Source organism: Numenius arquata, chromosome 2 (assembly GCF_964106895.1).
Source record: "Numenius arquata chromosome 2, bNumArq3.hap1.1, whole genome shotgun sequence".
NCBI classification, from domain to species: Eukaryota; Metazoa; Chordata; class Aves; order Charadriiformes; family Scolopacidae; genus Numenius; species Numenius arquata.
Window position 1 is genome coordinate 104,741,673 of NC_133577.1, and position 15,732 is coordinate 104,757,404.

The following is a 15,732-nucleotide window of genomic DNA, read 5'->3' on the forward strand; positions in this document are numbered from 1 at the left end:
AAGTTTAGGTTTGATTTTTTTTCTTTCCTTTTGTGTTTGTTGAATTTCATTCACACAGACACAGGGCTTTAAAGAGCTGGATTCCCCTTAAGTTTTATTACCTATGATCCAAAAATAATACCTTCCATAGCATGTTTTTTTAATAGTGATTTAAATACAAATCAGCAGTGTCTGATCAGATCAAGTCTCTTGGAAGTTATCACTGGCTGGAATGCTTTCAAAATGTTTTCAGAGTTATTTTTTTTCTTGAACACAGAATGATTCTTCTTGTAACCCTAAAAATGCTGCTTTTGTAGACTTAAAATAAAGCTCAATGAAGTCTGATTGTTTTCAGTGGGCTTTGGAACTGGTCCCGAGTCTTTCAGTTTTCAGATGGCAATCCTTAGCCAGCCTGCAAGGAAGCCACTTTTGAATTGCTAAACTACTGTAGAAAACTTTTTTTCATTGTGAATATTCCACATAATCAACACACAGCATCTAAAATGAAATACTTTGTGTTAGATATTGGAAGACATCACATTTACCATTTCATCTTGTCCTACTTCTGCCAGTGGTCAGCACCAGAGGAGCAGAAGGCTATGAGATGAGCATACTGTCAGGCAGGTCATAAAGTTGTCCATATCACTATCATAAAATATGGGTTGTTGCCACAGTTATTTGCAGAGCAGTATTTGTTGTAATAGGTACTGATCCTGCTGTGAAAGAATGAAGTGCATATTATTGACTTGAATGGAAGAAAAGACTTCGTTCTTCACTTGGATGTAAGAGAAGTGGACAGAGTCTCTGGAGGAAGATCATCTGGGTTGCAAGAAGAATGGTGCAGTGGCTACCTGCTACATAGAGACTTCAAAGAGTCTGGTGCAATTTCCTACCTGAACATGGGTCCCTGGATAATTCTGAGCACTCATCACAAGTGACATTCAACTCTAGGAGATACTTCTCTAGTCTAAGTTGAGAAAAAGTCTGTCTTTTGGACAATAGCAAGAGAAGGGACCTCCAGAAAGTGAATTGATTTCAGATACCTCTGAAAGACTTTATAGAAAGGCAGGATTTCTTTATTTATTTGTTTATTCATTCATTTTATTCCTCTGCATGTGCTTATCTCTCACCATTCATCCCAGAGGGAAACTTGGGCAACTAACTTCAAGTAGATGCCTATTATTTACATGACTGAAAAACTGGATCCATTTAGTTATTTGTGGAAGCTAAGCCTTACTCAATGAAGAGATGAATTTGTGTCTGTGTCTTAAATTTTCATCTGTAAAATGTGACATCTTCCTCATAGTGAGACTTGGGGGGGGTGGGGAGGGGGCTGTGAAACTTTAAAGTTTATATAATGTTGTCAAAATGTCAGTGGGGGCCAGAAAACTGCTTAAGAAAAATAGATAGAAAAGGATGCTGGAGGCAATGAGCCCCAACCCCCAAAAGGTATGAGCTGAATGTTTTCATTTTGATGTTGTTGGCATTTTTACTAACTAAAGGAAAAATCTAGAGACAGGACTAAGTTTGGAGTTGAATGAACTGTATGATACTTCAAGCACTCTGTATGAAATGTCTTCTAACTATTAATGTTATCACTTAAGCCACAAAATACACATTCTCAGTAGCACGAAATGGATGACATTACTTATTTGTATTCAGTCCCACTGAATTTTTCAAGGCAAAATTTTCAAGGCATTTTTCATGCAAAAGTCTCACTAAGTCAGTTGGAGGTTGTTGTAGCAACATTCAAGGTTTTTTTCATTCTCTGTGTGTTAGATACCACAGCTTATCTCAAGACGTAATGCAACTTATTTTTAACTATTCACACCCTTTGGCCTGCAACTGTAATCTGCCTCTTTTGATATTAAAAAGGCAGGACACAGTTCAATTATTTATGGTTTAGATATGAAGAAAATGTGGAGTCTGTTCTTCTTTAAAAATATGTCGGTGATTCGTAACAGCACTAATGAAAGTTACAAGCTTATATTTATCATGTGGTTCCAATCCAGTTTCAGTTTCATAATCTTTTGTCAAAAAAAAACCAAACAAAAAATCCCAAACCAAACCTTCCCACTTGCTACAGAAAGCAATTGAGATCTGTTCTGCATAAGGAATTGTCTATGACTACAGTCATATTAAAGCACAACACAAAGTTACTAGACCTGTATGGACCTCAGTTTTGGTCCAACTTTGCAAGGTCTTTCAATGCAATGAACTCTGCAGTAAATTAACACTAATGGCAAAATTGGCATATAAACAGACAAAGTTTTGATTGTCTGTACATTGTTCTGAAATCACAGTGCACAGAGCGAGTGTTTAGAATCAAGTATCTTGCTCTGGAACCAGCTTTGTTACCATTGCTAGTTATACATTTTGGTCAAATGACTTGTTTAGAATATCTGCAATGTTCATGTGGTGGACAACAATTTCAATAAAAAAAAAAAAAGCAACAATTATCACATTTTATCACATCTAATGTAAAGTGAATTGTGGACATACAATATTTTCATCTGTGTCCTTTTTGGTCTGCTGTTTTCAATGTTTTTCTCTCTGCCTAATTTTTTCATCTCTTCTTGGCTTCCTTTCTATGTTTTGATCTCTTTGCTTGTTTATTCTGACTTCCAGCATTACTTCTTATCATTTTTCTTCCTCTCAGGCACCCTATTTTTTTTTTTTTTCCCCTGGCATTCATGATATTTCAGCAAGATGCAGTCCTGAGAAATCTAGCTGCTACTACTATGTTGCCAGAACGATTCCTGCGTTGTGTTCGCTATCCAGTTTGATCTGAAATTGTTGATTATAGCAGTCCCAAGGGTATAATGGTGAATATGCACTATGGGTATGATAAAGGCAAGAGCCTGTAATTCCCAATGAAAAAAAATCAGAATAATAGAGAAAATAAAACTTACTTAAAGAAATTCTTTGCTAACTGGTTTTCCAAATATTCTTTAATCAGCAGATAAAAAGTATTTCCAAAGCCACCAGGTCAATGGCCATTTTCCTTTTAATTTCTTTGACCTTTGAACAAGTTAACCATTTGTGTCTTCGAACAACTCATTTTAAGCAAACAAATGTACTTGTTTCGGGATCTGAAATCAAAGGGGTGGTCTTTGTCCTGGGTGGTCTTTGTCCTTATTTTCAGTCATAAGCAATTAATCCAACATTGTGCGCGTATCTTATGAGACATTCTGCTTTAAAATCACAGTCATTTAAGAAGTACTCAAATCCAAAATGTCATCCACAACTGGCACACTTTCCAGTTATCCGCAAAAGGCTCAATGGAAGATTTGAAACAAAATAGCTCCTGGGTTAGAATCTTGTATGCTGTATTAGCCTTGAGCAAAATTTTACAGTGCAGCTACTTAACCTACAAGCAAAATTTCATAATGGGAATGCTGAGAGACCTGTAGCTGCAACCAGTACTACTGGGCACCAGTATAGTATTTCATTTACACTTCTTGCAAAGCAATTTTTGTTAATCTTGCTGCATGAATGAAAAATCTCATCCAATACTCTCCAATTCACTACCCTCATGAACTCATATAAAGGTCTTTTAACCACTGCTGTGATTTTCAAGTGGAAATAATAAAATGGCAAGAGTTAAATATTAATATTCAGTTCTTGCATTGTGCCTTTCTTTGATACCAATTACAACTTGAACTTCACCTAACTCAAAAAGACTGCAGACTTCACTCAATTAGCAGTAATAGGATTAAAACATAGCTTTGGAACTGAAGATTTAAATAGGAAAAAAAAAACTTGGCAAATGTACACTACATGTAGCAAATTAATCTCAAAATAAATATGCAGCCCTGGGTGAAATAAGTGGAATGTGGAATGCTAGAGGTGTGGGGGTTATTGCGGGTATTTTGCTTTCTTGACAACCTCTGCAGGTTGCATTGCTTTGAAAACTATCATGGTTGTAGAATAACAGCATTTTTTCTTCCTTTAGGTTTATGGACACTAGTTGCTTCCACACACAACAGGTGTTCTCCTTTGAAGAGCACCAAAGCCTTTTCTGTCCATTACACTTTTCTACAATACTAAATGTGTATGGTTCTCAGCTTTGTGAAATTTAAGCTATCCCACAGATGCAAATTATTGCATTCAAATAGCTGTCTCCTGAGAAAGGATAAACGTGCTCATTTATAGGTGAAAAGTGTCATGGGGACCAAGGCTATGTTTCTATACTACAGATTTGAACAGCAGGCAACTGAATTTGTGGAAGAGAATTCTTGTGTTACTTTACCCATGCTGGAGTTGTTTGTGGTTTATTTTGTATTTGCATTTGATGGGTAATGAATCACTTCATTTTCACTGCATTTTGAGTATCTGCCTCTGCAGTGTATGATACAATGTCCCAAACTGAAGCTGCTTTCCATTTTAGGGAGTACATTTGGCTTCTGAGATAAAATTGAAATGTCCTGAAATTCCCTGTCAAATCAAAAATTGCTTGACCTCAGTTATAAAAAGCTGCTTGTATCCTTTTCTAAGAAGCAAATATGAAAGATTTACATCACGTTTTACTCATAAAAAAACTCATATAGCAGGACATTTGAAGTATAGCTGAAGAGATCCAGAACCAGCTGTGAGTCAGGACAGATGTAAGTGACACACGTATGGGCTTTTTTATTTCCTTCCAACTAGTGGAGAAATCAAGCCCAATATTGGCTACAGGTTTCTGTTGACAGTAACCATGTGCTTCATTTCTGGAAAAACGCCCTTCAGGAAATACCAGAGAATGACTAAACGCCCTTTTTCAAAATAGTACAAGAAGATGCTACAGAGATTTGGAAACGAGCACAAGTAATTGCATATTTCCAAAATCTGGCCCTAATATTATGATAGATAAGAACTCCACAAAAGAAAAGAAAGAGTAGTACTTTCATGGGTAAAGCTGATTATCCAGGAGGGTTGTTAAAGACTGCTTTGTATTTAAGTTCACTAATAAAACTTTTTCATGGGAGTGGATATAACAGCAATCAGTATGAGGAAAGTCAGTGTAGTCAAGATCACAACGTGCCAGAGATCAACGAGGGTTTAGAAGAAACAGGGTTGGGAATAAAAGGGGCAGAAACACCATGAAGGAGATACAGAGAGATACTTCAACTCATATGGGTTACCAATTCCAACACTCCAGAGTGCCAAGAATATGGTCTGTTCAGCTCCAAACCTTCAAAATAAGCGAAAAACCTGCAATGCCTTGAATCAGATTGACTTCAGTTTCTGTTGTTTTGCTGGACTGCAGGTAATCACAGATAAATCATGACATCTTGACACTATCTCAATCATATTTCAGTTTGATTTCAACTGCCTGTAGAGACTCTCTGGAGTTTTCATTCATTTCAATCTCTTTGCCTCTCACTCCAACAGAAGAAGTTAACCTGAAATCAATTAATCTATAAATTGCAAGGATTCAGTCTGTTTTTTGTAGCAGACATTCTCAATGTCCTGCCTCTGAATAAGTATTATTTTCCTAAGTTTTGAAGTGCTGTTCTCCACAGGCCCTAGATCTTTGCTCAGAAAATAATGTACAGAAGCTAATTCAATTATAATATAGCTTTAAATTAACCTAACCTTGTCTGGCACTGCTCAGAAAGTAGACAGACCGCTTCATTAGACAGGATCATCTGCCTCATGGTAAAAACGCACTGAACTTTTGGGGATGTTTGGAAGTAGTTTTGAATGAATGTGTGAGATGCATTACCACCATTCCAGGGCTACTAAATGGCAGCTGAGATAGCAAAATTCTCCCACTATACAGCTGGATCACAACATAGCCTAGAGGTCTCTGGCATACCCAAAGTAGAAATGTCACTATCTTCTTTCTAGAGTTTGATTTAAAATGCCCTCTTTATAACAAAGAGAATCACCTAATCACCTTCTCAGATCTGCCCAGCCATGGAAGTGACCAAACACATGAAAAAGGCTGTAGAAGTTGATCTTGAATTGGATTTGGAACTGATAAACCCCACTTTGGTGAGGAGGGGGGGAGAGTATGAACACACAACACAGAGACTCCAGCCATTTAGAGATGGTTGTCATTCTTCATGAAGATTAAGGGACTTGTAGCTCTGCATTCCTATATTAATCCAAAGGCCAGCCATTGTACAAGCTGCCAGAGTTCCAGACACTGCACTTGTGATCAGAGGCTTGAACTAAATGGACTCCCATTTCCATGCTGGATTTTTTCTGGCTCTGCTATGTTAACTTTACATCGCAGATAAGTAACATTGGATTGCAAAGACCTTTAGAAACCATTTGAGAACAAAAAGAGCAATAAATGAGGGCAGTTGAAGAGCAGTATCTCATGCAATGGCCAGTTTACTTGGATATTGGAAGAATAAAACCATATGAATATTTTTCAAAATAAGAAAGGTTTTCTACTGAGATAAGAGTCAAACTGTTGGACAACTTGCACATCTGATTTGCTCAAGGAGATCTACACAAACTGCAGAGCAAATGAAGGCTCACAGAATAATGCATGAGGACACAAGGTTTTTTATTTTTAATATATTAATACAGTTGAAAAGAAAATAAATAATCCTGATTTTTCTAGGGTGGTAAGGGAATCATAAACACTACAGGGACTTTGCCCCTAGCATCCAGTGATTTACATATTTTTTATAAAAGTCAGAGTTAGTTTGAAGTCACAGGAAGTAGACCAACCACTGTTAAAATGATTACTTTTTCACTGTTGTGCCTGGGTCCGGTCTATGCCATCAGATTCTCACTTTTATGAGCAATATAAAATTCAGACACAATTTCCAGTTAAAAAGGAAACCATTTCTGCTGGGTCTTCATAACAATCAACAGCTTCTTCCCTTAATTTTTTTTTTTTTTGTAGCTCCGTGACAATTCTGATATCCAAAGTGGCAACTAATTGCCCTGACAATTAAATGGTATTGCCACAGCACAGCCTTTATGCATTTGTCCTAATAAATGTCAGATGAAGCTCAAATGCTCACTTCAGCAGATGCTAATTTAGGCTGAATACCGCCAGCTATTCAGAGAGAGAATTTTTGCTTTAAATAAGATTAATCTCACAAATGAAGTGTGGGTTTCCTTCTTATAACAAAGGCCATTGATTATTCATTAAATCTGAATTACGGGTTTAACAAACACTTGCATAAGAATCATTACTATCATATGTTAGGTAATTACTAATACAGTGTATAATGCTTAATATTTCAACAGTCAGTTCTCTTCAAAATTCAATTACTATATCCCTTGTCATAGAGACTAACACTGCTGTGTCAAAGCTCTTTTTTCCCTAGTGACCCTTCAGCTTGACTACTTCTTGCTTGGCTGCCATTTGTCAGTTCAGGAATAGTATGACTGTCAAGTCAAGTATAGACTTATATTGGACTCCTAACTCCCATCATGGTTCCTACCTTTCCACTGAAGTCAATAGGAAGCTGGCAGTCCCGTTATGCTGTTAATCCTGGGCCAGCATTTCAAAACATGCTGATCTGCTTTGCCAGTCTGTGGAGCTGATTCATTTTCTCTGTTGCAGGTGACAAGAAACTGAAATTCTTTTCATCAACACTGGAAAAGCCTGCACACCCTCAAGACAGGGCCAGCAGCATTTGCGCTATCATTCTTTACTTTACAATTGCAAAACCTTTGTTAATTGGAGTTGGGACCTGTTAATATTCCCCATGGGAAAAAAAAGAAAACAACAATTACTTTCTTGCAGATGGGTTCTGCCCCTATTTGCACCACCCATTTTGAAATATACACTGAACAGCACGTGGCTGTCAAAAGAGAAGTTTTACAGGACCTTCTCAAACTATTGTTTTATTCAAAAAATTTATACGCTTGGGAATGGTGGTGGGCACTGAGTCCAGAAGTCATGAAAGAGCCCGTAGTAAATTCTTTACTAACGACAAGAACACAATTATTTGCAAAATGCCAATTATGAGCTGTCCCAGGACCTTGTAACTTTCAGACCTCACTGAGGGAAAACACCAGTTGGCATCCACCAAAAACGTGCTAAGGACTCTTCTAAGCATTGCTGAGAGGATGACTGCCTAGACATGTCCTGGACATACTTAAATGTACAAGTGTGGTCAGGCAGTTCACTGCTGCTCAAGGTTCTGAGCTGAGAATACATGGGAAGAAATCAGGAGATCCTGTGATTAAAGCATGACTATTTTTCTTCTTAGACCAGTCTTCCACACTTCTTGGCCTTGTCCATACAAAGAATCACAATACACTTTAGCCTGAACCATTTTAAGAGTAGACACATTCAGGTCCTTAGAGAATTGTTACCTGTGATTCTAATTTTGAGTCAAAAATCAAATTTTGATCCAGCATTAATGCTTTCTTCAACTGATGAAGGTGATGGACCTGCTGAACTTACTCTCTCAGTAGCAGCAACATCAGTGATTTCCGTGCTACGGGAATTATCACACAGAAGTAGGTCAACAGCTGTGCTCAGATGAGAAGAGGCGTGTGCAAGAATAGACATAGCAAAAATAAAAAGGTCTAAAAAAATGACAAAAAATGATGAGGTATATGGGAGGAAGAATGGAGACTGTGGACTTTACACACTGTAAGGTTAAAAAGATGAAGTCTGTGAAGTCTGAAAAGGAGAAGAAGAGATATAATAAAAGTCTACAAAATAATGAGTGAGCCTGAGGATCCTACACAGATCTCTCTATTTATTTTCCACTTACCCGTATCTTTTGCTCTCCATTCTGCTCCTCCTCTTTCCAGATCTTCCAAAACGTATTTTGCTCTCCTTCCCATTTCCCTTTTCCCTCTTATTTCTGAACCCTTTCACCTCACTTCCACCTTTCCTCTTCACTATATACTCTTTCTCATGATATAAATATCAATACCAAATATAAGAATTTTATTAATATCAATAAATGTAAGCATTACATTAAAAAATAATGTTATAGCCCATAAAACTAAAAAGTAACTTATTTCAAATGACTTCCAAGAAAAATCTATGTGAATTCGTCAAACACACAGACAGCTGTGCTGCTAGAAACTGTTTCAGCATTCAGGAAGACTTAAAAAGCATAATAAGCTCAATTACTTTACTTGTGGTAATTTGACATAAAATTAAATTTTAACCCTCAAGCATCAGCTCATAAGCTAATTTTAAAGTGGAATCAAGAAGGTTTGAGACTTCTATCCTTTCTCTGAAGAAAAAGACAGAGGTGGAATACATTTGACTTTATGTGTATGAGAAAATGAACATAGCTACATCCAAGCTAATTATCTAGACTTTTTTTGAGTCAACGGGGAGAAAAAAGGCACTTTGAGGGTGCAATCCATCTTATTTGAAAGTAAATGCCTGAGACAAGCCAGATAAATTGGGTCTTAAAAGGGCCTGCTTGCCCCACTGCCTAAAAAAGTCGCTAATGCATCTAGTTCAGATTTAGATACTTTTTTCAGAGATAGGGGAGATCCCAAGGAAGGCATTCTGAAACAGATTATTGAACTATATGGACAGCCAGTCTACTCTATCTTAAGTATCTTTATGTTCCTGTGTGCTGCTAATATTTCATTTACACAGGAGTTGTGGCCTGAAGCAAGGCCCTAAAATGATATTACAGAGCCCGCAGAGGCAGATGAGATATATACCTGGATCCAAAAAGGATGTTCTTGGATATTTAGTGCATCTTGCTTTCAAATGATATGTTTTTGTGGGAGTAGTAAGACACTGCCATTCTGTTCTCCCTTCCTACTGTCTCCTAATCTTTCAAAAATCTATCAAATTATGTGCTTATCCACCAAAAAAACAAATTGGCTTTCAGAAGTGTTTTCACTTTTGTATGAAATGTGAGGAGGCACTGCGACCAACAGAGGACATCAAAAAGGAACTGGAAAGACGTAGCAGATACTGGGTAAATGAGACTCCCTACATGGGAAATACAAGGCAGGCAGCACAGGACTTTTAAGTATAACAGAAATTTGTGTCTATCAGAATACTGTAAAAAAGCCATGACTTCCCTCCTAGCAATGTCTGGACTGGATTTATTCTGTTTTTTAAATATAAAATCTGTGTACAGAAATGTTCTAAAAGAGTTAGTATTAAAATTAAGCCCTAGCAGCTTTAAAACAACTATTTCAGCAAGAAATGTAGTCATTAATAGATATGTTTGACAGAAGCTTACCTTCAAGGTTCCCCAGTATCCCAGGTCACTGCAATAGTATTATTCTCTGTTACCCATTCATATAGAAGATCGTAGTAGGGTGGGGATTTAAACTGGTTAACAGACAGACCCTTATGCAGAGCTTTTCCCAGTATATGCAGGTAAGCATCACTCTGGCCTCACTGGGAGCTATGGGAAAGTATTCATCAAATACCTACCTTCTACGTGTCCGAAATCAGCTGAAAAGATTCTTATCCAGGGAGTCCAGCTTCAGCTTCCAACCACTGTCCCCTCCATACCTTTGCTATATATATTGGAGAGTCTGTTCTCAACATTTGGTATCTCTACAGCTGTTGGTGGATTTTCTGCTGTTGCCTTTAAACTTCATTTTACAGTAGTTAAACAGATGGTGCTCCCCAAATCTATCATGATAATTTAGATCTTTTTATACTTTAATAATTTGCTGGACTCTTTGTCTAGTTCTTACCTTCTTACCAGTTTCCTACTGGGTCTTGGGAGATCTGAATTCACACAGCATCCAATAATGGTCAGACCAGCCCCAAATACAGAGGTACACCAGCATCCCTGGTCCCATTCAAGGACTATTTATTTATTTATTTATTTACATTTTTAGGTATACAAATTTGATTAATTATTTTGCTGCAATGCTGCTCTGGTATCTCATTTCTGGTTGATCAAGGTCTCTGACTCCCAAGTCTCTGAAAATGTTACAGGTTCCCAGGATAAAGTCCCCCATCTTTTTATGGCCTCATAGAGCTTTTCATTTTCTGGAAGTACAGTTTTTGTGCATCTAATTAAAATACACATTATTTAGTAGTGCACACAGTCTGACAGTTTTAAAAGCTCGTGCTATTCTATACCAGTGGCATTTTTCTGCACTCTTTCCCACTCCTTAAACAAAGTACTTACACGTGTAAACTGTTTTTAGTAGTTAATAATATATTTATGTAGCACTGGGCCAAGAACTCATTCTTGTGCTTCTCCAAGGACTATGTTAAAATCAGCAATCTCCCATTTCCAAATCCATTTTCACATATGTCAGTTATTTAGTTTATTAATCCAACTATTGCATGGAAAGTTAGTTTGCCATGGGTACTAATCAAACACCTTGAAGAATTCTAACTGTACTATGTTAACAATCTTACCTCTATCAACCAAACTTGAAATCAGATCAAAACAGATACAAAGTTAATTTGACAAAATCAATTTTTCATACGTTATTTCCTTTCACTCTTTGTTAAGCAAGTCCCAGAACAGCCATTCTTTTGCTATTTATGATGTATAACTTGCTAACTCTTTTAAAATACTGCCATAACAACAGAACTCTTCCAGTCACAACAACTTCTTACCAGGGAACATATCTTGTTCTGAATGTTTGTATTTTAATGATTATTTCTGGTTTTAGCAATGATAATTACTATAACATAATAATGTTCTTTTTACCTAAAAGTCACCAATGGTCTTTCCAAAGGACAAGTGCAATCCTGAACTTGCAAACACACAGTCTATCAAAGCAAAGAGGCATGTCATGAAGAAGGGAGAGGTTGTAGAAGGAATATACATATTAATTAAATAATTTAACCTCCATTCAAATGTATCCATTAAAGGATGAGAGAGGGAACAAGATAAGTGGCAACCTGAAATGTTAAATAGTTTGTTTTGATTGATTGCTTGAAGAAGAAAAGACACTAAAATTTCCACCCAAACTAATATTTGATAAAAGACTTTCCTAAAGAAAGTAAGTTCTCCTTCAAAGGGTGTTCCTAGTCATTATCTAAGTTGAACTTTGACTAAGATACTGGAACAGTCCTCAGAAAAGGGCAGCAGGGTGTAAACACAGAGAGCATGAACCTGCCCTTTGCCCACTGACTGAAGGATGGCATTTCTCACTACACATTGCCCTTCACCTCATCAGGCATTCATTCAAGAGCAGAAGTCACACTTTTTGAGTCACAAAAGGCATCCTACTTTCCTCTGGATTTTCTTTCAAAATCTCCAATCCAGATGTTTGCTAAAGCCAAAGTTTCTTAGTTTATAGGACTTACAAATACTGCAGGAGTTCTTTTACTGCTTCTGGTATTTCTATAGGTTAACCTGCCTTCCTGGAGAGTATAGGCTCTTCTTGATCAACACAGAAATTAATCTGGATCCAGGTTTTGTGTCATAAAAAGAGGGCTCAGCATAAGGCCTCAGACTTCAAACTCTCTTTCTTAGGCCTTTGCTACTGTTTTTGTAAAATACGAAACTAACCCTTTCTTGCTACCTTTCCAAATCCTTGATCTCAAAGACAGTACTCTCAATGGTGTTTTATGGTAAATTTTCACTCAAGATGGATTTCTCCTTAGTGCTCACTCTGGGCAATCAAAAACTGCTTCAAGATTTTTTATCATTTGTCTGCCATGCAAACGTGCTACACCTATCAACACCAGAACTTCTGCGCATGCAAAGAAAATGGGGGATTTTCAGAAAGGTATAATAGTCTGTCCTTCCATGCTGTTGACTCCAAATTCCACCTTACACTTTATAACCCCTCAGAGATGTGTAATTCCTCTCTTCTCCCAAAAAAAATTCCTTTTCACCTTCCAGACAGCCAACAAAGCACAGATTGGCTTTGCTGTGAAGCCTCTGGTAGAAAATTTACTCAATTGTAAGTCTTGTTTCAGAGCAATGAGAATTAGTCCTAAATGGTATGCTGGCAGCCCACAAATGGGTGAAAAGAAATGATGTCTAGAATTCAACCTATCTATAGGAAAATAACTTCAAACACTGCTTCTTAATTATGGATTGGGCATGATTTCTTGTCTAAAACCTTAAACTTCTCTTTGAAAAATTCCTCTGGTGACCTGATCTTCTTTGAGACCTTTTGGAGATGTTGCTTCCTGTCCACCCTGACTTCTACACAGGAATATTTTTATCTTTCTCTACTTTTTTTTTCCACTTCTAAGATTTCTCTCCAGTAACTTTTCACGTCTTTTTTGTCATTACTGCTTTCTTTTTTTTTTCTCTCCTCTTACTTTGTTTCTCACCATTTTTCCCCAGTCCTTCCAGTTTCCCTATCTCCTATTTCTTTCACCATTTCTCTTTCCTGCTCCCCCTTTGCTTTACTTTTCCTCAGCGCCCTCCTTACCATTTCCCCACCTTTTCCCACTTCACTTTTCCTTGTATTTCTAACCTGCTGTCCCTATGGGATCTTCAGCACCCTTTGATCACCTGCTAGGTTCTGCAAGCACGCCTCTCCAGCAGCTCCGCCTTCCCCAGTTAACCCAGAGACTCCAAAGGGCTTGAGAAAGACTTGCCTTCCAGCAGAAGACAGAAGAGGGTTAGGGTTTCCCTGAACGTGGAAGCAGAGAGGGTCAGTTTGCCAAAGCGGGGAGATTGGCAAGAAGACATGGTGCCAGCCACGCACCACCTGATTTATGTTCCCCCAATTAAAGCAACCTGTAGGGAAAGTAATATGCCACTGTAGTGCGCTGGTGTACTGACCCCTCTGAGTGCTTGTTAGTGCTCACCATACTCAGCATTTCCTCTCACTGATTGATAGGACGATACGTGTGTGTGTGGCAGAGAGCAGATTCATTATAGCACATTAGCCAGACAGGCAGACAAATGCCCACAGGGGCAGAAAAGCTGGAAGGAATAAATAAAAACTTTATTACTTTTCTTAAACTTGTTTTCCCCAGGCTACAGTGAGGAATACTGGAGGAACAGGAGAGCGGAGGGAGCCCAGAAGAGAAAGGGAGTGGAAAGAAGTGAAGGGAAAGTTTATTAGCAGTCAAAAAAAGGTTTAATATATTCATTGTTGGATTCAGAGTTTGGATAGTAGCCGAGTCTCAACTTATCTTTTATTTTCCTTCTCATGGCTAAATGAGAAAGAACGGGTCAGTGCATCAGATACCATGCTATCAGAACACTTCTGCTGTAGCATCTCTGAAATGGCTACCTGGCTGGTCCGCTCACTGCAATTAAGCATTCCTCAGTTTTAAAAATGAAAAACAAACTAGTTTCAGCCTTTATCAGCAGCTGCCACCATGTGGTATCTGAAATACCACAGTTACTTCCCATTTGAATAGAGAGAAATATGGTGGCGTCATCTGACCTGTTCAGTGGTGTCTTTTAAGCATCAATTCTGTAAGGCACAGCTCACATGAGATGGCGTGGCTGACAGAGGGTGGCTCTGCACCCCAGCGCAGGCCCTGCTGAAGCCAAGGAGTGGGCAGCCTGTGCAACGTTGATCCAACACTGTGGCCACTGTACTAAACCACTTCCCCGTTGCTTGTCCTTGGGGCTGGGAGACACTGGGACCACAGTTCAGGACCACCCCAGGCTGTCAACAGCAGTTCATGAAAAGAAATGTATTCCCAAAGGGCTGATGCCAAAATCACATCAGCCAGACACAGATGTACCAGGAGGCAGCATCCTCTCCCCCCATGTCATGAGAAGCTGCCTGGGAGCAAACATGGAGCTGTTGGGCCCTGTTCCTTCTCCCCTCACACTGGACCTCAGCCTGTCTTCTGCCTGGAAAGAAAACTCCAGAGACACTCCACTATCCATAGGGAAGACGGAGTATAAGTTGTCAGCCCTAGATCATTATAGAGTTTATTCAAAGATAAATGATTCAAGGAGCATGCTTTGAGGCAGAATGAGGACAAGACCTCAAAGTCAATACCCTGGCATTTTCTTGCTATGTAATTTTTAGGATATGTTAACTCCAACAACTTCACACCTCACCTCCCTCCTGGATTTCATTTAGGTGCACTTCAAAATGAGCTAATTATGGCGCAATTAAGAATACATTTCTGCAGATAACATGGCATTCAGAAAACTGCTTTACAAATATTGGTTGATAATTTAGGTACCTCTGAGATTGCTGGAGCTTTGTCTGATGAGAAGTGTGTTCCCATTGGAAAAAATCCATTGAACCCAGGATACTGTGAAACTGGCATATGACACTGTGAATAATGTGCATGGGTGTCTTCTCGAGGATGCTTGTCTGTCCACTCTTGATCCTGTAGCTTTCCTCTGAGCTGAAACTGTAGTCCAGTCAGTGCCTGCAGCATTGCTTTATTTCTTCCCTTTCCACTATTAGCAGAGCTGAAAAAATCACTATAAAACACACACACAAAATAGAAGCAGCAATTTAATTTTTTGCAAAATGTATCTCTACTATTGAAAAAAATATAAATTCTTAAATATAAAACAAAAATAATGTTATGGTTATAGGGCACCTATGAGGACACAATCCCTAACATACTCCTGAAAAAAACCTGAAAAAAAAAAAAGATGAGAAGAAACAGTTGGCATTCAGTTAACAACCATGTTTGGAGATTTGTGACTGACTTTGTTATTCCAAGGGAAGCCAGGTACCAGTCTCTTGGGATTAGGTACAAAGGCGAGAAAAAAGTGGACACGTATGAATCTCAAAGGTGACTGCTGGGTTAATAAAACAGTCTGTTTTCTGTTCACCCACTCTTCCTCTCAGTGTGCAAGTACATTAAAATATGTCAAAAGGAAAGCCATTTGCGGGGGAAAAATAATTCAGCTAAAAGTCAAAATTTCCAGCTGGTGCATTGCCTTGGTGTGTGCAAGTGCGCTAACAAAGTGACCCACACATCTCTCT

At 38.3% G+C, this 15,732-nt stretch overlaps 1 protein-coding gene across 1 annotated transcript in view; it reads right to left on the minus strand.

The window, feature by feature from the left end:
• TFEC (transcription factor EC) overlaps nt 1–15,172 on the minus strand; it is a 93,024-nt gene extending 77,852 nt beyond the window's left edge. The window contains exon 1 of the mRNA XM_074164240.1: nt 14,972–15,172. Within this exon, the coding sequence (XP_074020341.1) occupies nt 14,972–15,172 (201 nt within the window). The remainder of the gene's footprint in view (nt 1–14,971) is intronic.
• Nucleotides 15,173–15,732: the final 560 nt, after the last annotated feature.